The 24841-nt window shown below is 43.6% G+C and overlaps 1 protein-coding gene across 4 annotated transcripts in view; it reads right to left on the bottom strand.

The window, feature by feature from the left end:
- The window catches only part of DGKH (diacylglycerol kinase eta), a 203201-nt gene that overhangs the window by 122640 nt on the left and 55720 nt on the right, over positions 1 to 24841 (bottom strand). For all 4 annotated transcript variants that reach the window (XM_007528944.3, XM_060194758.1, XM_060194761.1 and 1 more), the window contains exons 3-4: positions 13197 to 13307; positions 7955 to 8035 (exon numbers count right to left, since the gene is read on the bottom strand). In XM_007528944.3, the coding sequence (XP_007529006.2) occupies positions 7955 to 8035; positions 13197 to 13307 (192 nt within the window). The remainder of the gene's footprint in view (positions 1 to 7954; positions 8036 to 13196; positions 13308 to 24841) is intronic.

The following is a 24841-nucleotide window of genomic DNA, read 5'->3' as shown; positions in this document are numbered from 1 at the left end:
ATTTGTCATACCTATTTCTTTCAACACTTGAGACATTGAATAGAGGAATCCAGTATTGTGAAGCTGTGAGACTGTTAGGGGAAGATCAGAGCCAAAGAGCCCTGAACCCCAGTTACCAGGACCCTCTGTTTTTGGCTGACTGAAAGGGTAGAGAGAATTTGGAGAACACCTAAGGAGGCTGTCAGGCCCTTTAGTTTCCTTACCTAGAAGGAAGAAAACTGGAGGAAGTAGTAATAGAGTGTGTAATAAGTGTAACAGAAATATGTATAGCTTAGAAAGGAAGAGAACACAAGGCCTTAGAAAGTCTGTAAAAGAGCCACGCTTGAACTATCAGACACCAGTTTATCCCAATGACCCCTGCCTCTCTATAGGCGTGTTTTTATTTTCCTAATTAAAAGTTATAGTGCTTGACCACAGCCTCCCCAATTCTTTGTGGAACAAAACCCTAGTGAACCAGATAGGATGGGGGAAACACCTCAGTCTCATCCTCCCACAACAAGGTTTAAAAAAGAATGGGTAGGGTTTCAAGCCACTGTGGTGACTTGTTACAGACCAAAAGAAATCTAAAATAGGGGGCTGCGGTAGTGCAGCGGGTTAAATGCACATGGCACACAGCGCAAGGACCAGCATAAAGATCCTGGTTTGAGCCCCCCAGCTCCCCACCTGTAGGGGTGTCCTTCAGGAGCAGTGAAGCAGGTCTGCAGGTGTCCCCCCGCCCCCTCCCCGTGTCTTCTCCATCTCTCTTCTCTCTCGATTTCTCTCTGTCCTATCCAACAACAATAACAAAAACAATAAACAAGGGCAACAAAAGGATAAAAAAAAAAAAGCTGCCATGAGCAAAGGACTTGTACTGTAGGCACTGAGCCCCAGCCATAACCCTGGAAGTGAAAGAAAAAAATAAAAGAAATCTAAAACAGGGTGGGGGAGACAGCATAATGGTTCTGCAAAATATTCTGTGCCTGAGGCTCTGAAGTTCCAGGTTCAGTCCTCAGCACCACCACAAGCCAATGCTGAGCAGAGCTCTGATACGACTCTCTCTCTCATTAAAATAAAATTCTTAAAAAATTAGGAGGTAAAAGAGAAAATAATTTTTATTTATTTATTTTTTGTATTAAAATTAAATCTGTTTGAGTTCCAGTGATTCCATTTTAAAGAAAATATAGTTGCTTTTCTGCTACCTCTAAAAGTTTTGAAGACAAAATAGACTTTAGAGAGAACCTTTAAAATCATAAATCAGGGGGTCAGGCAGTAGCGCAGCGGGTTAAGCGCACGTGGCACAAGGCGCAAGGACCGGCTAAGGATCCCGGTTCCAGCCCCTCCCTCCTCACCTGCAGGGGAGTCGCTTCACAGGCGGTGAAGCAGGTCTGAAAGTGTCTTATCTTTCTTTCCCCCTCTCTGTCTTCCCCTCCTGTCTCGATTTCTCTCTGTCCTATCCAGCAACGAACAACATCAACAACAATAATAACCACAACAAGGCTACTACAACAAGGGCAACAAAGGGGGGTAAAATGGCCTCCAGGAGCAGTGGATTCATGGTGCAGGCACTGAACCCCAGCAATAACCCTGGAGGCAAAAAAAAAAAATCCTAAATCAGCATCCAGTGAGGAGGAAGCTCAGCAGGTAGAACAGAGGATTTGCATATGTGAAGCCCAGGGTTTGATCTCCAGAACCATTTATACAAGATTCAGTTTTCTGATCTTACTCTCACTAAGTAAATAAATAGATAATTCTAAAGAAAATAATTTTTAAATAAAATAAATATCAATAAAATCAAAACAGTAGGCTAGGTTATTTGGAAAAGCCAGAGCCTGGAGCACAGGCCTGTACATGGAAGAAAAAGCAGTTGTTCTGTCACTAGGCTTGAAAGGACTTCCTTGGTGCCTTTCCTATTTCTCTCATGGTCTCAAGCTCAGCCAGCTCTACTCACTTACTCCCCCTAACCCCCACCCCTGGCACAACAGGCAGATGATGCCCAGTCACTTCCTAGGATGAGCCAGCTTCTACCCTGCTGCTCTCCATAGAGCTTACTTTACTGGCACTGGGTTTTCCAGTGGAGGGTAGATTTCCCACTTACTAAGCATAGAGTTTCCATTTACTATTGTTCTTGTCAATATATGGCCCTCGGGGACACTGAGGAGAGGAGTAGCTGTAGCCAAGCAAACCTGGGCCGTCCCTGGATTCCTCTGTTATAACACCCCCAAACATCAGACATAAATTAGCCACAAAAATAGTGACTGTCTCTCAAGTCCAGGAAGACTGAATATTTAAATATAATTTAATGAGAGAGAGTTACCAATGACTGACTGAAAACTCATTTCTTGCACTATTTAATACTCTGGAAATTTTTACCAAACTGATTCACTTTAAAACTGAAAGCAGTGAGTGGCTTTAAAACTAGAAAAGGGGGAGTCGGGCTGTAGCACAGCAGGTTAAGCGCAGGTGGCGCAAAGCACAAGGACCGGCATAAGGATCCTGGATCGAACCCCGGCTCCCCACCTGCAGGGGAGTTGCTTCACAAGCGGTGAAGCAGGTCTGCAGGTGTCTATCTTTCTCTCCTCCTCTCTGTCTTCCCCTCCTCTCTCTATTTCTACCTGTCCTATCCAACAACAACAACAACAATAATAACTACAACAATAAAACAACAAGGGCAACAAAAGGGAATAAATAAATAAAATAAAAATTTAAAATAAAATAAAACTAGAAAAGGAGGTGGCACAATGGGTAAGGTTATTGGATTTTCAAGTATGAGGTCCCGAGTTCCACCCCTGGCATGACATGTGGCAGAGTGATGCTCTGGTTTTCTCTCTCTTCCCCTCCTTCCCTCTCATTCACTCATTTATATACATAAATCTTAAAACAAAAACAAAAATCTAAACAAACTGCCTGGGTTTTTATTCCCACATTTCTAGTTCAACAAATTTCAAAAATAACTGTTAGTCAAGTACAGAAATATCTTTAAAATCATTCTTGTGTTTTAAAATCAGTAGACACAGATAAAGTAGTGTCAGACTCAAAGATATGACAGTCTCTACTCCTAGGGTTATAATAAATATAAGTACTTCACTTATCATAGATATAAGTACTTCAGAATACATACTTTCTTTTTCTTTTGCCACTGCTCAGCTTCAGTGTATGGTGGTACTGATGACTAAACCTGGGACCTCAAAGCCTCAGGCCTCATGAGTCTTATACATAAACATTATGCTATCTTGTCCCCAATATTCTCTTTTATTTATTTTGTTTAATTCTTATTTATTGTTTCCAAGAGCTCAGTGCCAGCACTATGAATCCCCTGCTCCCGGTGACCATTTTTCCTATATATATATATTTTTTTTTTTTGATAGGACAGATAGGGAGAGAGTTAGACATGCACAGACCTGCTTCACGGTTCATGAAGCATCCCCGCTACAGGTGGAGATCTGAGGCTCAAACCCAAGTCCTTGTGGATGGTACTATGTGCACTTAACTGGGTGTGCCACTGCTGGGCCCCCAACAAAGTAATTTCTATTAAAAAAAAAAGTTCAACAGGAGAGACAGCATGTAGTTGGAAGCCCAAGAACAAGAAAGGAGGAGGTAGGGAGGGAGAGAAGTGGAAGAAAGGGGGAGGACGAAGAAGAGGAGGAGGGAGAGAAAGAGGAAGGTACCACAGCACCAGAGTTTCCTTTACTGTGGTGGCAGCCACACTCGAACCTGTGTCACACAAATTGAAAAGCAGCGCACTATCCAAGTGAGCAATCTTGCCAGCCTCAGCTCTTAACGTTTTTAATCTTCTTACACATTAGTGTAGAAAGTCCTTATTCCCTCCTGCCAAAAGCCTCCACAGGAAGAAGAGGACTGTTTGCTCTCTTCTCTGTACTCCATCCTGCCCCACACTTACTTGGGGAGAAGGGAGAATAAACAGAATTTGCCAGGGACACAACAGAAGCTCTGCATTTAGTGTGTACTGGATTCTGATCAGTTGCTGATAAAATCCATCCTTCACTCCTTTGTATTTCTTCAAGAAAAACTGCCAGCTCAAAGGGGAGAAGCGGGCAAATGACAAAGCCCTCAGGTATCCATCGATCCCTTTATCTTTCTACCCACTACACCCTAAAAGCTATCAACTTAGTTTTTGGTCTCTATTCTCATCTTCAAGAACATAGAACATGCTATCCACCTAGGAATTAAGAGCATTAATAAACTTCATCTCCAATTTTCGGTGGGTGCGATTTATTTTTCTACAGGGACCTATTCAGTTTAAATTCTGTTTTATTATGTATTTGCCACCAGCAGCATTGCTGGGGGTTTGGTGCCTGCACACAACAAATCTCCAGCTCCTGGTAGCCTTTTTTGTTTCCTGTTTCCTTTTCTCTCTCTCCCTTTTTTTTTTTTTTTTGATAGGATAGAGAGTATAGAGAGGAATTGAGAGGGAAGAAATATATATATATATGTGTACACGTAAACACACACACTCGTGTGTGTGTGTGTGAGAGAGAGAGAGAGAGAGAGAGAGAGACCTACTAAACAGTGTCACCACTTGTGCCGCTTCTGCCCTGCAAGTGGGGACTTGGGGCTTAAGCCTGGGTCCTTGTATATGCTAGCAGGTGCCCTCAATCAAGTGCATCACTATCCAGTCCCATTGCTTTTTTTTTTTAATAAGAAGTGACTCCAAATTCTTCTAAACTCTTTTCTAACAGGTGTCTATGACTTCAATTTTGGTGAAACATATGAGCTGGGGTTTGAAACAAATGAGCTCCTTGCCCACACCTAACTCCAGAAGCCTGTGTTTCCTGTTTAATGACTCTCTTTTCCTCCCACTGCCTCTGATTACCCGAGCACCGCTCAGCTCTGACTTATGGTGGTGCTGGGGATTGAACTTGGAAACCTGGAACATCAGGAATGACAGCCCTTTGTATAAACACTATTCTGTCCCCCAGGAACTTAATGTTAATCTTATAATTTGTGCTCTGGTTTCCACGCCTTTCAGTTCACTCAACAATCAGGATTCATCATCTGACATTTTCATTCTAACAATTCTTTCCTCTCTTCATATAAACACATTCAAAACCCATATTTTGCTTGTTTGTGGCTTGTTTAGTGGAGCTGGGGCCTAGAGAATGAGTAATTTCACCATTTCCCAGGCCATTTTCTTTCATTCAGATAGAGACAGAGGGAAAGATAGCACAGTAACAGAGCTTCCTCTTGGGCTGTGGGCATGACAAGACACACACCCTACCAGTCTCTCTGGCCCCCCCCTCCAAAACCACTTTTTTATCTTCATTTTCTTGGTGCCATTTTTTATTTCTGACTGATAGTGGCTTACAAGACTGTAAGACTACAGGGTATATAGTTCCATGCCACAGCTACCACCAAAGTTCTGTGCCCTCACCCTCTGAGACATAACCACCAAAGTTCTCACAAAAACTTCGAGTTTACTTACTTCTTTTTTTTTTCCCCCTTCCTGAAAAACTATTTTTAAAACAAAGCAAAGGAGGGTCTGGGTGGTGGCTCGCCTGGTTGAGTACATATGCTACTGTGCGTGAGGACGCACGTTTAAGTCCCTGGGTTCCACCTGTAGGGGGGGAAGCTTCACAAGGAGTAGATATATATAGCTTTTACCTCATCTCTATCTCTCTGTGTTTCACTCTTTTATTAGTGACTTAATATTGATTTACAAGACTTTAAGATAATAAAGGTATAACTCCAAACCATTCCCACCACCAGAGTTCTTTGTTCCTATTCCCTCCACTGGAAACTGCAGTAGTTTTTCCCAAGGTCACAGATATGGGTTGATTTCATATCCATCATTATCTATTTATATCTATATATTTTAGCCCATTTTTTTCTATAGTCCTGTCTTCACTTCCTTTCTAAGTCATACCTACACTTACTATCACTTCTAAATGTCTTTCTTTTTTTGTTTTCTGTTCTGTTCTTCTCTGTCAGATAAGAGAAACAGTGCCTGGCTTCCTCTAGTGTTTTCCAGATTCCCTTCCATTTCAGTGATGTATAAAAACAAAATTCCTTGTGACAGAAACTTTGGGTCCTGGTGGAACTGGGGTTCAGGGCCCTCTGATCATCTTCCCCTATCACTTACCCCTCTGGGAGTATGGGCCAAAATTCTTTTGGGGGTTGTGCTTCACTCTCTATTGAAAGAAAGGCCACTGGGGATGGTGGGGTTGTATAGACACTGAGCCCCAGCCCTCTGATGGATAAAAGAAAAACAACTTTCCAGGCCAGAACATTCTTCTAGTTCTTATTCTTTTAACAGCCAAGCTTTTTAGAAAAAGTCATCTGTCAATCCCCTGTACCACCATAAGCCAGAGCTGAGCAGTGCTCTGTAAAAGAGAGAGAGAGAGAGGAGTCATGTGTCCATCCTTAGCCTTCCCTGTTCTCACTCAATGTAGCCTGTGGCATGCCAGCCCTGAGCTCACCCTGCCCCCCAACCCCAATGAAGTTCCGCACATCAGTGGCCCAGTGACCTTCACGTCCACAAACTCAACAAGTGCTTTCCATTTCTCCTTTGACTTGACCTCTCTCCAACATTTGCTGTCTAACAACTTCCGTCTTCCAACTCTCCTCCACTATTTTTTCATGTCACTGTTTCCCTGAAGCTCCATCCATACTTGACAGTGTTCTCTCAGCCTTTACTAGCCAAGCCTTAAAGTCTGTCATTTTCCCAGGATTCTATTCTTGGCTTTCCTCTTCTCAAACTAAGCTCTCCCTAGGGAGGGGGGCTGGGGAGGACTATCAGACGAGATTGGGTGTGTTCAGGGTGGTATGGTCATAGACGGAGAGGAATGTCTATGCCATGAATTATTCCACATGCCCAGAGAGCAACAGATGACATCCTAAGACAACCACCTCCTCGTCTACTATTGGAGGCACTCACCTCTCTCAGCAGTGCTGTTCTGTTTCTCTCTCTCCCTGCCCAAGGGGAAGACACACACTCAACAGTGGTGGCTTCCTCAAGCAGGGCTGGGTGGGTGGGGGCAATGACACAGAGGACTCAAGGAGTAGGAAGTTCTAATAAAAAACTCAGATGAAGCTTACTGTACATGACTGTTGAAAGAAGTTCCTATGTATGTGTCCTTTTCTGAATCTCGGGAGTTAGCACCAGTGTCTGACACATTGTGGTTACTCATTCAGACTTTCTGACTGAAAGGAATAGGAGCATAGGATATCTGAAATAAACTTTTGATGAACTTGTCGGATTTTGACAGCTATAAATGGAGGAGGAACTATCAGCAACACTAGAAAGCAGAGGTACAATTTTATATCTTTTAGGATGGAGCTAGAGTTGCACCTTGAAAGGCAACATTTCAATCTCTTAAGCAATGTGATCAGCGATCAGAGAAAGAATCAATGGAGCTGGGGAGACAGCATAATGTTTATGCCCAAGACTTTTATGCCTGAGGCTCTGAGGTCTCAAGTTCAATTGCCAGCACTATCATAAGCCAGAGCTGAGCAGTGCTCTCTTGTGTCTGTCTCTGGCTGGCTCTCTCTCTCTCTCTCTCTCTCTCTCTCTTTCTACACACACACACACACACACACCTATATCTCTCTCATTTAATAAAATACAGAATCAACTAGACAGACAAAACCAAAAGAGTGACCTAAGAATAAAGGCCTGAACTAGACAAACTAGAAGACACAAAGAAGAAGAACATATATGTGTTCCAGGTTGAAGGTAAAGAGACTTGTCTGTTCCAGAATGGAATTAGCCAACAGGTGAAATTTAAAGTTAAGAAACAAACTGAAGATCAGAAAAAAGATAATTTAAATACATTTGATACACTGGTTCATTGGCCCAATCAATCGTGAATGTAGGTGGTCATTAGTATATAAAAAGGTCTTAATCAAGTACCAATCAGGCAAAAGCTTCAAGATGTCCATGCTGACACTGAGGCTGGACATGCATAGGAAAGGTCGCCCCATCCCCTGTGGCGGGGGAGTTAGTAGAATACAACCATACCGTAAAGCTGTTGTTGGCATTCTTGGTGCTTGCTTCAGCCACGCTGGCATCAGAGAGGTCAACTTCATCAAATATCAGAGACTGCACAAGAAAAAGAACACACATTAAGTGAAAACTGAACTCAATACCCCTCTATCATTTCTTTCCTACCTGGTCACAACTAAGAAGCTATGTCAGAATTTAGGAAGAAAGAATGAAGACAGTTTTTAGGAACTGACACTCTGGAGAGTGAAATCATGAAGAACAACTAAGCACTTCAATTCCAAATAGAAAAGAGCTTTAAAGAATCATCAGGACACTGCTTCCAATACAAAATGTGCTCTCAGGAAGCACAATTTTTGGAGTATCTTTTAAGTATGTAATAGACAGGCTAAGTGTGTTGACACATGTCAACAACTGCTCTGAATGTCTAATGGCTTTGTCATGACAGGATAGACAGTGCTGTCCTTCCCATACTTGCTAAGTGAGAAGTGGAGAAAACTAGCCCTAGCCCTGTCTGAGATCATGGTGATTTCAAGAAATTTCTGCTCTGCAGATACACACACACACACACACACACACACACACACACACACACACACACAAACACTCCCTCTTAAACATAATCTTGCTATGCTGGCAAGACAGCATAATGGTTATGCAAAAGAGTTTAATGCCTGAGGCTCTGAGGTTCCAGGTTTTTTTTTTTAAATATGACTACAAATTAATAGGAGTGTACATAAACACCATTCCCACCACCAAAAGACTGTGTCCCATCCCATTCACCCCACCCCACCCATGTTTGGCCCAGGGAAGCCAAACATCCACTCTCACCCTCATCCCAGGGATTTTACGTTGGTGCCCTACTCCAAATTCAGTCAAATCCTGCTTTTAGTTTCCCTTTCTGTTCTTCTTTCTTAACTTCTGTTTATGAGTGGGATCATCCCATATTCATCTTTATCTTTCCAGGTTTAATCCCCAGCACCAACATAAACCAGAGCTGAGCAGTCTCTCTCTCTGCATCTCACTCATTAAAAAATAAATAAATATTTTTCTTTAGTTGTTTTTTATTATATTTATTCTTTTAATTTTTTTATATTTATTTTCCCTTCTGTTGCCCTTGTTTTTTTTATTGTTGTTGTAGTTATTATTGTTGTTGTTATTGATGACATCGTTGTTAGGACAGAGAGAAATGGAGAGAGGAGGGGAAGACAGAGGGGGGAGAGGAAGAGAAACACCTGCTGAACTGCTTCACCGCTTGTGAAGTGACTCCCCTGCAGGTGGGGAGCCGGGGGGGCTCAAACTAGGATCCTTATGCTGGCCCTTGTGCTTTGTGCCACATGTGCTTAACCCACTTCACTACTGCCCAACTCTCTATCTTTATTTATTTATTGGATACACACAGCCAGAAATCGAGAGGGAAGGTGGTGATAGAGAGGAAGAGAGACAGACAGACATCCACAGTCCTGCTTCACCACTTTCCCCCTGCAGATGGGGGGCCGGGGGGCTTGAACCTGGGTCTTTGAGCATTGTAACACGTGCACTCAACCAGGTATACCACCACCTGCCCCTTAAATATAAACATTTTTTAAAGGTGATCTTAAAGGGCCAGAAAATAGTGCACCTGGTAGAGTGCACACATTATCTTGTGCAAGGACCCAGATCTAAGCCCCAAGTTCCCACCTGCAGGGGGGAAGCGGCAGGTGTCCCTCTTTCTCTCTTCATCTCTCCCTTCCATATCAATTTCTCTCCCCCCCCCTCTCTCTCTCTCTCTCTCTCTCTCTCTCTATATATATATATATATATATATATATATATATATATAATGATCTTAATCCAAAAAGTTTCAGAGGTTAAAAAAAAGTCTTCATGGAAATGGAATTTCTGAAATGCATACATCTGAAGTTAAGGAATTCTAGTAAATAGACATCTCCTTCCTATATTTAGCTGGATGGTCACCATTTGTGCTCAATGTTCCTGCAGAAAGCACATATATATTTATACATATTCTAGGACCACCAAGAGTATCACTAGGGCTTCAGAAACCATCATTCCCAGCTATCTATCTATCTATCGAAGAAAAAAAAAAATGACCAAGAAAAACTGAGAGGGGAAGAGAATATAGGGAGGAGAGAGAAAGGAAGAGAGAGAGAGAGACACCTGGAGACCTGCTCCACTGCTCCAAGCTTCCCCCTTGCAAGTAGGGACTGGTAGTTTGAACCCTGGTCCTTGTGCATGGTAATGTGTGCTGCCCAACCCAAAAGGCAGTGCCGCTGACCAATGCTTCCTCAGAATGCAGGGAAGGGGTCCCATTCTCTCATGTCTTCCATCTCTGATGGGATCTCCAGGGGGTTATTTACACATGTCTCCTTCAACCCAACCCACCTAGCTCTCTGACCATAAGGCTGGCTCCCTGGATAGAAAGGATTTACCATCTAGCATGGGTCTTAACAAAAAAACAGAAACAGTGATCCTGAGTATAAAACAGACCTATAAGTATAGGAGGAGCAAAAGTGAAACACAGTGGAGGCTCACAGATCCTTTTCCAGAGGGAAACCATTCAAGGATTTCTCATGCAGATAATGGGATTGGGGGGGTGGGGTGTCTTAGGGGAGGTAATAAAGGAAACAAAGGACTTTGTCAAGTGGGGTGTAGGGGAAGTCAGCTGGAGTTGGGGAATGCAGGGTAGGGCCTGGAGAGCACAGCAAGAGACAGGATGGAGCCAGGCCAGAGGCAGGCTGGCATGGAATGACTTGTAAATAAGATTCTTCTGTTTGGATATTATATCCACAGCTGCATCAACTAAAAATCAGCTTTATTTATTTGTTTTTGCTCCTTGAAATATAGCTCTGCTAACTATATCAGGGCCATATATTTGCTTTAGTCAGAAAATTACCAATTATTCAGCTCACACAGTAGCAACAAATCATGATGTTTGTTTTTGATGGAATACAAAATATCAGTTCATCATTGCAATTTCTTTTCTTCCAAAAACTACATCATTCTGATTTTATTCCACTGTTATTGTGAAATTATTTGAAATCTTGGCTTTATTTCACTATGGTTTTTATCCTTCTTTTTGAACCACCACTGGGGCTCAGTTATCTGTATGGCTCCCCCATTCCCAATGGTCATTTATTTGTATAGAGGGTCTGTTTCTCTCTATTACTGGGTGGGTGGGGAGCAGACCTGTAGTACTGCTCTACTGCTCATGAAGCTTCTGCCCTGCAGCTGGGAGCTAGAGGCTTAAACCTGGATCCTCATATACATGGTAGCATATGGGCTCTACCTGGTGAGCCACCACATAGCCCCGAACCCTGCTCTTCTCCACTAGCTTAACTGAGTGACAGTCTTATGTCAGCGCCATGAAAGCACGTCACTGTGCTTTCTCACTTAAGTCTCCTGTCAACAATGCACTTATCCCCAGCCACTCTACTACAATATGCTGGAAATGGGATCTGTGCAAGAGCGTTTCTGAGGAACCTAGTGGTGACACGCCTGGTTAAGTGCACATGTTACAGTGCACAAGGCCCCAGGTTCAAGTCCCCAGTCCCCACCTGCAGGGGGGATGCTTTGCGAGTGGTGAAGCAAGGCTGCAGGTGTATCTCTGTCTCTCTATCTCCCTTTGCCCTCTTGATTTCTGGAAGGAAGGAAGAAAGGAAGGAAGGAAGGGAAGAAGGAAGGAAGGAAGAAAGAAAGAAAGAGTGTTTCTAAAACCACAGCAGGAATTCTCAGCATCACCAGCAGTTCTCTCTCATGGTCAAATAACAATTACCAGATAAAAAATATATATATAGCCAGAGAAAGGGGAAACCTCAAATACTTGAATTTACACTATCTCAGTCATGGCTAATGTTTTTGTTTGTTTGTTTCTTTTATTGTTGTTGTTATCATTTTATGGTGGGGTTTGAAGCCCCCAGTTCCCAGTGGCAGGGGGAAGCTTCACAGCAATGTATCAGTCTTGTGGGTATTTCTCTTTCTCCCTTTTTCCCTCTTTCCCTCTGTTTCTCTATCCTATCAAATAAATACAAAAATAAAATATATATGAGGATTGGGCAGTAGTGCACCTAGCTGAAAGCACACATTACAGTGTATGAGGACCTGGGTTCGAGCCTCTGATCCCCACCAGCAGAGGGGAAATTTCATGAGTAGTGCTGCAAGGGTCTCTCTCTCTCTCTCTCTCTCTCTCTCTCTCACCCCCTCTTTCTCTCCTCCCCCTCTTAATTTCTCTGTTCCTATACAAAATAGATGGATAAATAAATAAAGTACACATGTATATGCATATCATTTTATTGGGGAGTAATGGATTACTGCAGAGTTGATGACAGATGGGTACAATTTCTCATATCCCTCTGATATGTGTCTGCAAACCACTCTCCTACCCAACTGAGGTCCTTTTCCACCCTCATGCACCAGCACCCCAGCAACTCCCCAACCATCTCTATCCTCCTTCCCCAGAGTCCTTTGCTTCAGTGAAACACACCAAACCAGTCAAAGCTTTACTTAGTGTTTTCCCTTTTTGTCCTTGTTTCTTAAATTCCAACTATATAAGTGAGACCAAGTGGTATTCATCCTTCTCTTTTGACTGATCTCACTTAATAGCATTCCTTCAAGCTCTATCCGAGATGAAGCAAAGGAGCTAACTCCGTAATTTTTAACAGCTGAGTAGTATTACATCATGTATATATGATAAAGGTTTCTTAGTCACTTATCTGTCACTGGGTATTTGGGTTGCTTCCAAGTTTGGGGTATTACAAACTGTGCTGCTATGAACATAGGTGTACACAGGTCTCTTCAGATGGGTATATTTACTTACTTTAAGAGAGGATGTTTCATTTAAAAACTTTTAAAGAGATTTGTTTATTTATTCATTTATTCACTCTCAGAAGCTAGAGAGAAAGAGCCCAGAATACTTCTCAGCTCTGGCTTATGTCGGTGCCAGGGGTTGAACCTGGGAACTCTGGAGCCTTGGGCATTAAAGGCTGGGCTATATTAACACTTCTGGGCTATATCCCCAACCCTACTGCTTTATTTTCAATTAGAATGAAAAAAGAAATAAAACCACACTAGAACTAGACTGTCCTTAGGGGCCATGTCATGCAGCTGATTTAAGCTGATTCTTTGGTTTCTGGTCCCACCTCAATCCCACTGATGCTGAGTTCACACGGGAGAGGTGGTGCTCCCAGGCAGAAACAGTTTATAGAACCAACTTCGAACCCACCCACAATCTCAGCTGTTTACACTCAGTCCCCATCTGAATTACCTTTGAGTCCTTGGCATAATACAGCGTCCGACCTCGGAGTTTGAAGTATCTCTTTTTCCATCTTTGGAAAGAACTGGTTTGCTTCAGGAGTTGGCCCTCTTTAATACTGGTCTGGAGAGAAGCAGAAATAAGCAGCATGACTATGGTGAATTTTCAAAGCAAATACAATTCCGAATTGATGAAGCTACTATTAACACTGTTACCCTCTGTGTCTTACAAATTCCTTGAGAGAACACTTTCTTCCTCCCTTATTTCTTCCCCTTCTTTCCTTCCTTCCTAACTTCTTTACTTTTTGCCTTTTTAAATTTCCATTAGGGTTACTGCTGGGGTTTAGTGCCTACATGACAGAGTCACAGCTCCAGGCGGCCCTTTTATTTTCCTTTTTTCCCTCCACTTTGAGACAGAGAATTGAGAGGGGAGGAATAGAGTGAGAGGGAGAAAGGAAAAAAAGACACCTGCATCACTGCTTCACTGTTCATGAAGGTGGGGGACTGGGGGCCTGAACCTGGGTCCTTGCACCTATTAATGTTTGTGCTCTACCAGATACACCTCCACTCAGCCTGGAGAGAATATTTTCTTTTCCAAGCAGTTCAGTGAGGAAGCAGATGTGTAAGGCCCAAGAACAAAGGACAATCTGACACAGTCGTCTGCCCTCAAAGCAGCCCCAGATGAAAGAAAGGTACATTCACACAAAGAAATACCTGCACTAGAATGCAATGAGGGCACTGCCCTCTATGCAGTAAGTATTCAGTACAGGCTGTAGTACAATGATTAACAAAGACATGAGCTTGGAAGTCAGAAATCAGGTCAATTCCTGGGGTCACCGATTAGGAATTTGATGGTATCAGGCAAGTTGATAAACTTCATGCCTTTACTTTTTTTGTCTATACAATGGGGTTAAGAATAAGACATATATGACAATGGCATTATAAGGGGTAGATTGCAACAGGAAGAGGACTCACTAAATCATACGGACCAAATACTTATCAAATGCTAGTTATCGTTAGTTTTGTGTGACTGAGACACATTCAAGGTACTGTGCAAGGCAGTGCAGGGGAGAGAAGGGCATGTCTGAAGGAGTCACAGAAGCCCTTCCAGAATTGGACTCTCAGGTCTGAGGTCCTGAGTTCAAGTCCCAGCACTGTATGTGCTCTGGTTCTCTCTTCTCCTGCCTCTTTATTAAATAAATCACTGTTATATTTTAAAACCTTTCTAAAGGTGAGCTCATTTTAAATCCTGGAGGCATTTTTTGGAAAAGAAAAGGAAAGGGGGAAGGAAGGGCATTAGACCTGTGTACAAAAACAAGAGAGCATAACAATTCAGTGAACCTTCAGGAAGTATTGAACTCAGGGCTGCAGGATGAGGTTTGCAGCAGGTACAGCAGGTGCAGCTGGGGGAGGTGAGCAGGGGCTCTGGGTCTGGCCCTGTGCCCAGTAATGTGGGTAGGTAATTCATTTCCTAGCCCCACAAAAATATCAAAGACTCCTCTGACCTCATGTGCTAACTCTCCAGTGTCTGGGGTCCTCCACTCCGAAATGTTACTTGGCTCTAAGTGAGCCTGTGTGCTTACCCTGAGGCATGGCCACTGTGCATTCTCCTTTCAACAGCCACCTGACAATTCATTCGCCTCCTTCAGGTCTCTGACCTGACCTTCTACCCCCAACAAACACACAGATGATTGAATTCTGCAGCAAGATCTCCATACTTTGACTTACCAAGACCTCATCTGCCACCTCCCTCCACAGACCACCTACTCTGGTCTCGTGCACTGTGCTGTTTTCTTTATTTGTTACGTTTACTGGGCTAGTCCTATTAGAATGTAAAGCCCATGTGTTTATCACACTGAATAAGGTCAAATGTCATGCTTCAAATTAGTTGAATGGAAAATAGAAAGAAAAGGGGAAAAACCTCACATTTATAGCAACTAACCTGGTGGTCTTACTCAGGGATGTATCAGAGGGTTGACATTAACAACCCCCCCCCCCCATGAATCCCCACAACAAAATGCCAGTGAGCTTCCAAGACAATAGAAAATGGGGCTGAAAGGCAGTTTAATGGTTAAGCTAGACATTCCTGTCTGAGGCTCGGCGGTCCCAGGTACAATCTCCAGAACCACCATAAGCCAGAGATGAGCAGTGCTCTGGTTTCTTTCCCTCTGCCTTTCTCTTTATATCTCTCATTAAAGTAAATAAGTAAAAAAAAAAAAAAAGTTTTTTTAATGGCATATGAAACCAACATTGAAATCCATTCGATTGTGTTACACCCTTAGTTGTCTTGAGCGCTTAGAACAGGATCTGGCACGTGTGGTATTGAGACTTGTCTAAATGAAGACTAGTTGTTGAGATCAAGTTCATATTTGTCTGACTCAAGAGTTCATTCCCACCTTAAAGTCAGCAGATGGCTCACCAGGGAGACTGCTCATTTTCGCACATACAGGCTATGGTTCAAGCTCCCAAACACCGCAAGAGAGTACAAAAAAAAGGGAAGCCTCATGAGAGATGGGGTGGTATTGTAATGTTTTTTTCTGTCTCATACTCTATCTTAAAATGAAAGAAAAAGTTATTGTCTGGGGAGATGATGTCATGGCTGCAAAAGAGGCTACCAAGCTGGATCAGGGAAGAGAGTGGCTCCCAAATATGGGAAAGGTGTATAAATATTGTTGACTGTAAACCCCATCGATCTGATCTGATGTGGGGCCCGTATTAAGCTTAAGAGCCTATGTGACCTCTGCCTCCCTGTAGATCTGAGCTCACATTCTGTGGTCAAGAGTAGGAACATTCCAAGCTGCCCCAATGTCAGGACCCATCTCCCTCAGGTGTAGCATAGAATACGTTGTCAAGCCTCCCTTTGGACGATGGAACCTTCTCTACCAGTGTTGATCCACATTGGGGGAAAGGTCTTATGAGGGCTCATAAAGGGGTCTATTGTGTTGTTCCTCATAGAGATGACTGGTAACAATGGAGAGAGGAATTTGTTCGAGGTCTAGGCCCATCATGTCTGTTTGGGAATTTCAGGACTCCCCGACTAGGGCCCCAGCTGTTGGGGTGGCCTGATAGTGACTATAGAGTCATCGTTAAAGTATGTCAGTCTCTTGCCCTTATTCAGCTTTTGCAGTCCTTGCTTTGGAGTGAGTGAGGGAAGTATAATAGGAAGTAGGTGAGGAGGGTATCTCAGTCCAAGTAGACACTATTTCATTAGGAACTTTATGGTGTCTTTTTAGATCTTTCTACTTGCTTGCTGCATATACTGACTCACTACAGACTATTGTGTACTTTTGCTTTCAGGTATATATTTTGCCCTAATTTATGAATACATGTGGACATATGCCCTATGTCAGGCTCAGGAGAAAAAAACTAGCATAGTCATGGGCTCTTTGGAATATAACTAAAACAGGACTAAGAACAATCTACAAAACAGAGGACCCCTCCCCCCAACTCTTCATCTGCACTATTCCAGCCTTTAGGTTCATGATTACTCAACAATTTGTTTGGCTCTATATGTTAACTGTTTTCAGCCACCAGGTTCCAGATGCTAGCATGATGCCAACCGGACCTCCCTGAGCAGATGACCCCACCAATGTGTCCTGGCCGCTTCCCCAGAGCCCCACCCCACTAGGGAAAGGGAGAGACAGGTTGGAAGTATGAATCAACCTGCCAATGTCTACATTCAGTGCTGAAGCAATTACAGAAGCCAGACCTTCCACCTTCTGCACCCCATAATGACCCTGGGTCCATACTCCCAGAGGGATAAAGAATAGGAAAGCTATCAGGGGAGGGGATGGGATACGGAGTTCTGGTGGTGGGAACTGTATGAAGTTGTATCCCTCTTATCCTATGGTTCTTGTCAGTGTTTCCTTTTTATAAAAAGGGGGGCTGGGCAGTGGTGTACCTAGTTGAGTACACATATTACCATGCACAAGGACTCACCTGGGTTCAAGCCCCCAGCCCCTACCTGTAGGGGAAAGTTTCACAAGTGATAAAGCAGTGCTGCAGATCTGTCTTCCTCTCTCTTTCTCTCTTTCCATTTTTATCTCTACCTCCCCTCTCAATTGTTCTGGCCTATCAAATAAAAAAATGAAAGAAAGAGGAAAAGAAGAGGAAGAGGAAAGCATGGCCACCACCTCAGGAGCACCAAGCCCCAGTGTGATAACCTTGGAAGTAATTAAATAAATAAAATAATAACAATTCTAGTAGCAGAGGAATTGTGTAGGAACAAACACCAATAATAACTCTAGTGGCAAAAGAACATAAAAAGAAAGGTAGAGAGAGAGAGAGAGGAAAAGAAAGGAAAAAAGGAAGGGAGAGAAAAAAGAGAAATGTGCTAGACTGTCTCTTATTATCAGCTAGACATAAAATCTTAAGGAAAGTTTGCTATCTTCATGACATTCTGAAGTTGTATTAGTGTTTACTTTCAATTTCAGTAAGAGCTCTCTAGAGCTTGCTGGAAGATGGCCCTCCAGGAATGGTGGGGAGAATATTAAATAATAGGGAATAATAAATAAATAATAAACAACAAACAAATCAATAATAATAAAGTAAGAGGGAAGGCAGCATAATGGTGATGCTGAAGACTCTCCTGCCTGAGGGTCCTAGGTCTCTGGTTCAATCCCCAGCACCTCCACAAGCTGGAGCTGAGCAGTGTTCTGGTCTTTATCTCTCAATAAAATAAAATTTTAAAACATTAAAAGAAAGAAATTCACAGTAACAGATCACTTGGTGACAAATGTCAGTATCTGAGTCCCTCCCCTTCACAGTGAAGCAGACATATGTCAAGCTGAGGCTCTGTGGGACCCTAAGAGAGTTCACTGCAGTTCTGTGACCCCATTTCCTTTCCCAATACATGAGAACTGGACCACTGGTTCCACAAGCTTGTTGTGTTGAGCTGAATTTTCAAACATCTCTAAGCACACAGTCCGAGCTGCAGAAAACATTCAAGAGATGACAGACGGTATTTTTACTATGCTAGCCAACATGCTACGATGCTCAGGATATATTTGCCACATAGCAGATTCAGAGAGGTTCTTGGAAGAAGTACTTGTCCACAGGCCTGTGAGGCAGGTAGCAGCTGCAGGAGAGTGTCCGAGAGAGGAGACATATACAATGTTAGGGGAGCACTGGAGATAGGAGAGTGAGAGTGGGGGGGATGGGTGTAAGAGGGACAGGAGGACAGTTCAAGGCTTGTAGCAAGAGAAAGAGACTGAGAGAGAGCACAGCTTCAACCAAGAGGGCAGCACCACCACAGAACTGGACAGAAGGAGAAGAATCTGAACTGCTACTTAGGAAGCAGAAAACTCAATTTGTTTACAAATTTAATGAGAAGGAATGATACTCATGGCAAGGGTATCAGGCCCGCTCATCAGGCCCATGTTCAAGTTCTGTGTCCCCCACCCCATGCTCTCACCCCACACACATCCCCCCACCAGAATTCTGCAACATCTTACTCTATTCAAAATCGCTTCCTTATTTTCTTTGGGCTAATGTCAACTCTATGTTTGGGACATTTTTATTTATTATAAGGTAAAATAATAGAAAAGATTCAGCATATTCTAATTACCCTCCACACCAATACACCATTGGTTATTTCTAGTGTATTTTGCTCTTTATACCTACTTGTAATTTTCTTGAAAAAGGCTATAGATAGAATCACCTTCCTGAGAGGAATGCCAGGCAATCTCACTCACGAGTAGAGATGGGAATTAAGAAAGACAGAAAGGAAGAGGAAACTATGTAAAATTTGAACTAGATGCCATCTATCCTAGAAGAGCCATGACTCAGACCCTGCAAGGCACGCTCCCCTCTCAAGCAGAGGCAAAAGGGCTTTACTACTCTTGAAGCTTCAGTCCTGCAGGGAGAGTGTAGCTCAACTGGCTGTGCCACTGCCCAGCTACCATGTTTTTTTCTCACGAGGAGATATAAATATGATTTATAAAGTGCTCTTGTACTTTTATTTAAAGAAGCTACAAAACTTGTGTGCTGTATAAACATCTCACATTTTCATACAATGAAACAAGCTTCAACATTTTCACCACTAGGTGGCAGTAGTGTCACACCCAAAGCTCACCTCTCTCTCAGGGATGGGAACTTGGGCTATTGGGCAGAATTTTTAGATCCTTCCTCACACTTGAGAGCCCAACAATAACTCTAACAGGGTTGAAAAAAAAATCAATTCTTTTAACTCCAACTTTGCTTCTTTATTTATCTGATGGTCCTACTCCCAAGAAGAATCCCTTGGCCTGCACATGATATTTTAATGTGACCACTTTGTCATGTGGTCACAATGAAAAAATTATTTGGGCACAGGGCATTTGATGTGGCCTAAAATACACCACTAAACATTATTTATAACTATACAAAAAACAGACAAACAAAAGACTGTGGAAACAGCATAGTGGTTATGCAAAAAGATTCTTCTAGCGTTCCCCTTCTTCCTTAGCCAGACAACAGCATCTGGTTGAGCCTGATGTAAAGTTTCAAGACCTCCTTTGAATCTGGAGAGGTGGCAGTCGTTGACTATGTGGGTCATAGTCTGTCTGTAGCCGCAGGGGCAGTTCAGGTCGTCTCTGGCTCCCCAGCGATGGAACATAGCGGCGCACAGGCCATGGCCTAATTCAACAGCCCAATCATAACGTGCTAGGTCAAAGCCGGGTTGACGCTTGCAGGGGTCTGTGATGAGGTGTTTGTTCTTTACCTCAGCTGACTGCCAACTCTGTTTCCAAGAGACTGGAACAGAGGAGTTCAGTGTAGGCATAGGGGACCAGATTGGGTGACGAGACGTCAAGCATTGGACAGGGTGGGCGAAGATATCCGCGTATATTGGCAGGTCGGGTCGAGCATAGATGTGGGAAATGAACTTAGATGATGCCGCATCCCAACGAATATCTGGCAGGGTGATGTTGCTCAGAACTGGCAGCCATGGAACTGGGGTGGAACGGATGGTTCCAGAAATTATCCTCATGGAGGAATATAATTTGGAATCGACCAAGTGGACATGGGGGCTACAGAACCATACTGGGGCACAGTATTCTGCAGTGGAATAGCATAATGCCAGAGATGATGATCGTAGTGTGGAAGCGCTCGCGCCCCATGAGGAGCTGGCCAGTCTTGCAATGATGTTATTCCTCACGCCCACCTTTGCTGCAGTTTTTATGAGATGTTTGTGAAATGACAGAGTGCGATCGAGAGTAACGCCAAGATAGACTGGCTGGGCTTCATGCCGGATTCTCGTATCGCCAAGCTGCACATCAAGCTCACGTGAGGCCGAGGCATGGTGTAGATGGAAAACAGATGATACCGTTTTTGCAGTGCTAGGGATTAGTCGCCATTTTTTACAGTAATCAGATATCAGAGACATGTCTTTCGTGAGTGTTTCCTCGAGGATGTCGAACTTGGATGCCTGAGTTGCACAGCAGATGTCATCAGCGTAGATGAACTTCCTTGAAGAAGTTTCTGGGAGGTCATTGATGTAAATATTAAATAGCGTAGGAGCCAGAACAGAGCCCTGGGGGAGGCCACTTGAGACAAGTCTCCATCTGCTAGACTTGTCACCCAGATGCACCCGGAATCTTCTGTTTTGGAGAAGAAACAATATAGTGTTGGCCACCCATGGAGGCAGGCATCTTGAGATCTTGACTAGGAGACCACGGTGCCAGACTGTGTCATAGGCTGCTGTGAGATCAACAAAGACAGCACCCATCTTTAAGTTCTTCTGGAATCCATTTTCAATCTAAGTTGAGAGGGCCAGGGCTTGTTCGCAGGTAGATCTTCCTGGGTGGAAACCAGTTTGGGCAGGTGATAGGAATTTCTCTTTAAGATGAGAAATACGTGACAGAAGCAGCTTCTAACACACGGAGAGGAGAGAAACTGGTCTATAGCTGGCGGCCAGTGTTGGGACTTTCTTTGGTTTCAAAACTGCTTGAATCTTCGCACGACGCCAAACTTTGGGCATAGACTCAGATTCCAAGATGTGGGACAGGAATGAAGCGAGCCACTTCTTTGCCGCGGGACCCAGGTTAAGAATGAGTTCTGGGGTGATGTTATCGTAGCCAGCAGCTGTTCCCGGTTTAACCCTCTTCAAAGCGTCTTCCAGTTCAGACAGTGTAAAGGGAGAGAGTTTTGGAGATGGACAAGATAACCGGAAGTGGGATGACCACTCATGGGAAATTTCTCTTTTCAAGGCTGGGTCGATCTTAGCACGTCCAACTTGAGTTAGGTGACTGGCCACTGAGTTTGGAGATACGGGAGGATGGGAGACGGGAGGGGGTTGGCTACCGGCACCCAGTCTGTGAAGAAGCTTCCAGGCCTTCCTACTTGAGTGGGTGAAGTTCAGACTTTCCGTGAGTTGTTGCCAGAGGGCTTGGCGTGCTGCATCCAGGGAGGCAATGAGATGGTCGGCCACATCTGGGTCGCCCGACTCATCATATTGCTTTAGTAGTTGCTCGCATTCAGCATCAAGACAAGGCGTATAGTTAGCACGTCTCCCATGAGGAATGGCTTGGGAAGCTGCTTTGAAGATGGCTTGGCGGAAGCGCCTGTAGGAATCTTCAGAGGGGATAGAGTTAATCGGAATTGCAGGAATAGATCTGTTGGTAAGATCACTGAACAGACGCCAGTTTGCTTTCTGAAAGTTCCATCTTAGTTTCTCCGAGCACAGAATCAGTGGGAGCTGGAGACCAATGTGGATGATAGCTGGGCGGTGATGACTGTGCGGGAAGATCTTGAGAACTTGTCTCGTAGCGGGAAAGGCTTGGCCGTTGACTGTGCTAATCCAGCACAGGTCCGGGTGACGAGTCTTTATTCCATGTAGCACTGTGAAAAGAGCCTGGCTGTTTGGGATCGTATAAAAGGGAGAGGTCATTCGCTGAAGCCCAGTCGGCTAAGATAGAGCCGTCAGCATGAGTGGAGGAATATCCCCAGTCTTGGTGATGACTATTAAAGTCTCCAACGTAAACGGCTGGGTGATTCGGGCTAGGCAGGACCTCATTATCCCATGAGGCACTGGGAGGCTTATATACGTTGACGAGCTGAATAGTTCCAATAGTAATGGAGTCGTAGAAGGTCAAAGAGGCCGTATGGTAAACATCTGCAAGATACGATTTAGCGTAGATGGCTCGGCTGTGTTTAGGATGGAGATTATAGCATATTAAATCGAATCCACTGATGGTGAATCTAGCAGCTTCAACGACTGCTATATGTGTTTCTTGTAGGCAAATAACATCTGCCTGATGCTATATCGCCAATTGACAATAAGAACGCGCTTGGCAAAGGACAGCCCCCTCAACATTAAGTTGGAGGACTCAAAGAGCAGGACCAACAGCTTGAAAGCTGTCAGGAGCTGCTTGTTGCTTTGAAAGTGACTGGGATCCATGTGGATTCAGTCGGCTAGGAAGGATCGTCAGTTTCCCCCATGAATGGGGATGCACCCCGAGAAGGTCGATCCAATGCAACCCAAAAATTTGTAAGCCTGAGACTCTGGGGTCCCGGGCTTAATCTCCAGTACCACCATAAGCCAGGGTTAAGCAGTACTTTGGTCTGTCTTTGTGTGTGTGTCTCTCTCTCATAAATAAATAAAATAAAATAAAATTTTTTATTCATGAAGAATGATAGGCAGAGAGAGAAAGAAAGAACCAGATATTACTCTGATACATGTGCTGCCAGGGATTGAACTCCAGACTTCACGCTTGAGAGTCCAACACCTTATCCACTGCACCACCTCCCAGATCACATAAATTTAAATTAAAAAAAAAAAAAAAAAAAGATTGGAGAATCAGATAAACAGGTAGACAGGCAGATAGATGGACACATACAGACTGAATTCTATAAGATAAACTCCACTCAAAGGATAGTTTTAATGGGTAGGGCTGACATCCCCAAAAACATCAGTGTCCACAAAAATGGCTACAATCAAGCATGGCTCTCGTAATTAAAACAGGGCAGAGAAAAGGTCAGAGGTGAAAGGTCAGAGGCGAAGGCTAGGCACACTACTGGGTAAGACATTAAAACACACAACTGCACAAAACAGCCACACTACTGCTGTGATCAGAGAAAGGATGGAGGGTTCCTTTATCTGAACACATCCCTGTCATTCATGGATTCCTCCTCAGGGATCTGCTCTGCCCTACTCTGTGCCCTACAAAAATGCCATTTCTCTCTTCCTTATTTGAGGTCTGTACCTACTTCCCCCTTCTCTCCCCTGCAATTCAGTGCAACAGCCTGCTCACAGGAAGCAAAGCCTTGCAGAATTCTGGCCTGAGGGCAAGAGCTCACCCCATACAGGACTGGCTGTTAAGACCACAAGGCAAGTAATTTAACCTTTCTAGTACCCAATTGCCTCTCTTTAAGGATGTTAATAACAGTGGTAACTCCCAGGGAGGGAAGTTGTGAGGACCACATTAGTCAGTGCAGATAAATAAAGTTTTTACAACAGTCTCTACAAGCAGTGCTCAGTGGCTGTTGCTCCTGTGTATTCTTGTTCCTGTCCTTTATCAGGCAGAAAAATAAATAAATAATCAGGCAGGACCACAGTCCTCCACCTTGGACTTTAGTTCCCAGCTTCAAGCGCATCACCTCTGGGGTTGCTATGGCTTGCCATTCCCTCTCTCATCTCTAGTTTTTCCCCTCAGCTTGTCTAGTCTTAACAAAGACTACCCCCTCCTTTTTTTGGCATAAAGTTACAAATATGACTTTTTGCCAGGTGGATAAAATAAAGCAATTCAAAAACTAAGCCAGAGAAAAAACCCAGTCTCTAGACTTTGGCTTAAGATAAAATTAGCAAGTAGGGGCCAAATAGTGGCACACCTTGTTGAGAGCACATGTTACAATGTGCTAGGACCTGGGTTCAAGTCCCCTACCCCATCTGGGGGCGGGGGGAGGGAAGATTCACAAGTGGTGAAGCTACAGATTGGTCTCTCTTCTCCCCCCTCCCTCCTCTCCTCCCTCCCTTGTCCCCTCTCCTCTCTTGATTTCTCTGTCTCTATCCAATAAGTAATAATATATAAAATATATAAAACATATATATTATTAATACAAATATATAATATTTCAACATATTTAATATATAAAATATTTTTAAAGACATTAGCAAGTGAAAGGTCCTGAACCCTAACTGCCAGCCACCATAATTACAGATGCCAGTAGACAAGGCCTCTGCCCCAACCTCAGCTAGTAAGACAGACACAAACTTCTGCCTCTGCTGAAAGTCACAGAAGCAGTGAAATCTTGCCAATGGGGGGGAGGGGGGCCACAGTTGGCTACTTGCCCCCTCTTCTGTCTCACTTTCATCAGTTGGTTCTTTACTGTCTGCCATCCTTGGTGGTTATTTCACAACTTGTCTATTCTAATAAACTGTAACCTTTTCTGTAATTGGGTTTGCTGCCTGTTGACTTACTCTCTTGGGTTTCTCTGCACTGTTGGCCAAATATGCCCCAAATATGTCCTCATTTTTCACCTTCTAATTATATCCCTGGTTACAACTGATGTGTCCTTCTTCCATACTACAGAGCTTCTTTCTCTTTTGAAATGTGGAATATTTCTGTTGTTCCTTTCCTTTACTTTGACTCCCTCTTCAAGAAACTCACCCTCTTCTCTTCTAATTATATCTGATATGCCAGCTCTCTTTGGGTGACTATATTCTCCTCATGGCTCCAGTTA

This window comes from Erinaceus europaeus, chromosome 7 (genome assembly GCF_950295315.1).
Source record: "Erinaceus europaeus chromosome 7, mEriEur2.1, whole genome shotgun sequence".
Lineage (NCBI taxonomy): Eukaryota > Metazoa > Chordata > Mammalia > Eulipotyphla > Erinaceidae > Erinaceus > Erinaceus europaeus.
This window is presented reverse-complemented; position numbering and strand designations above follow the sequence as displayed.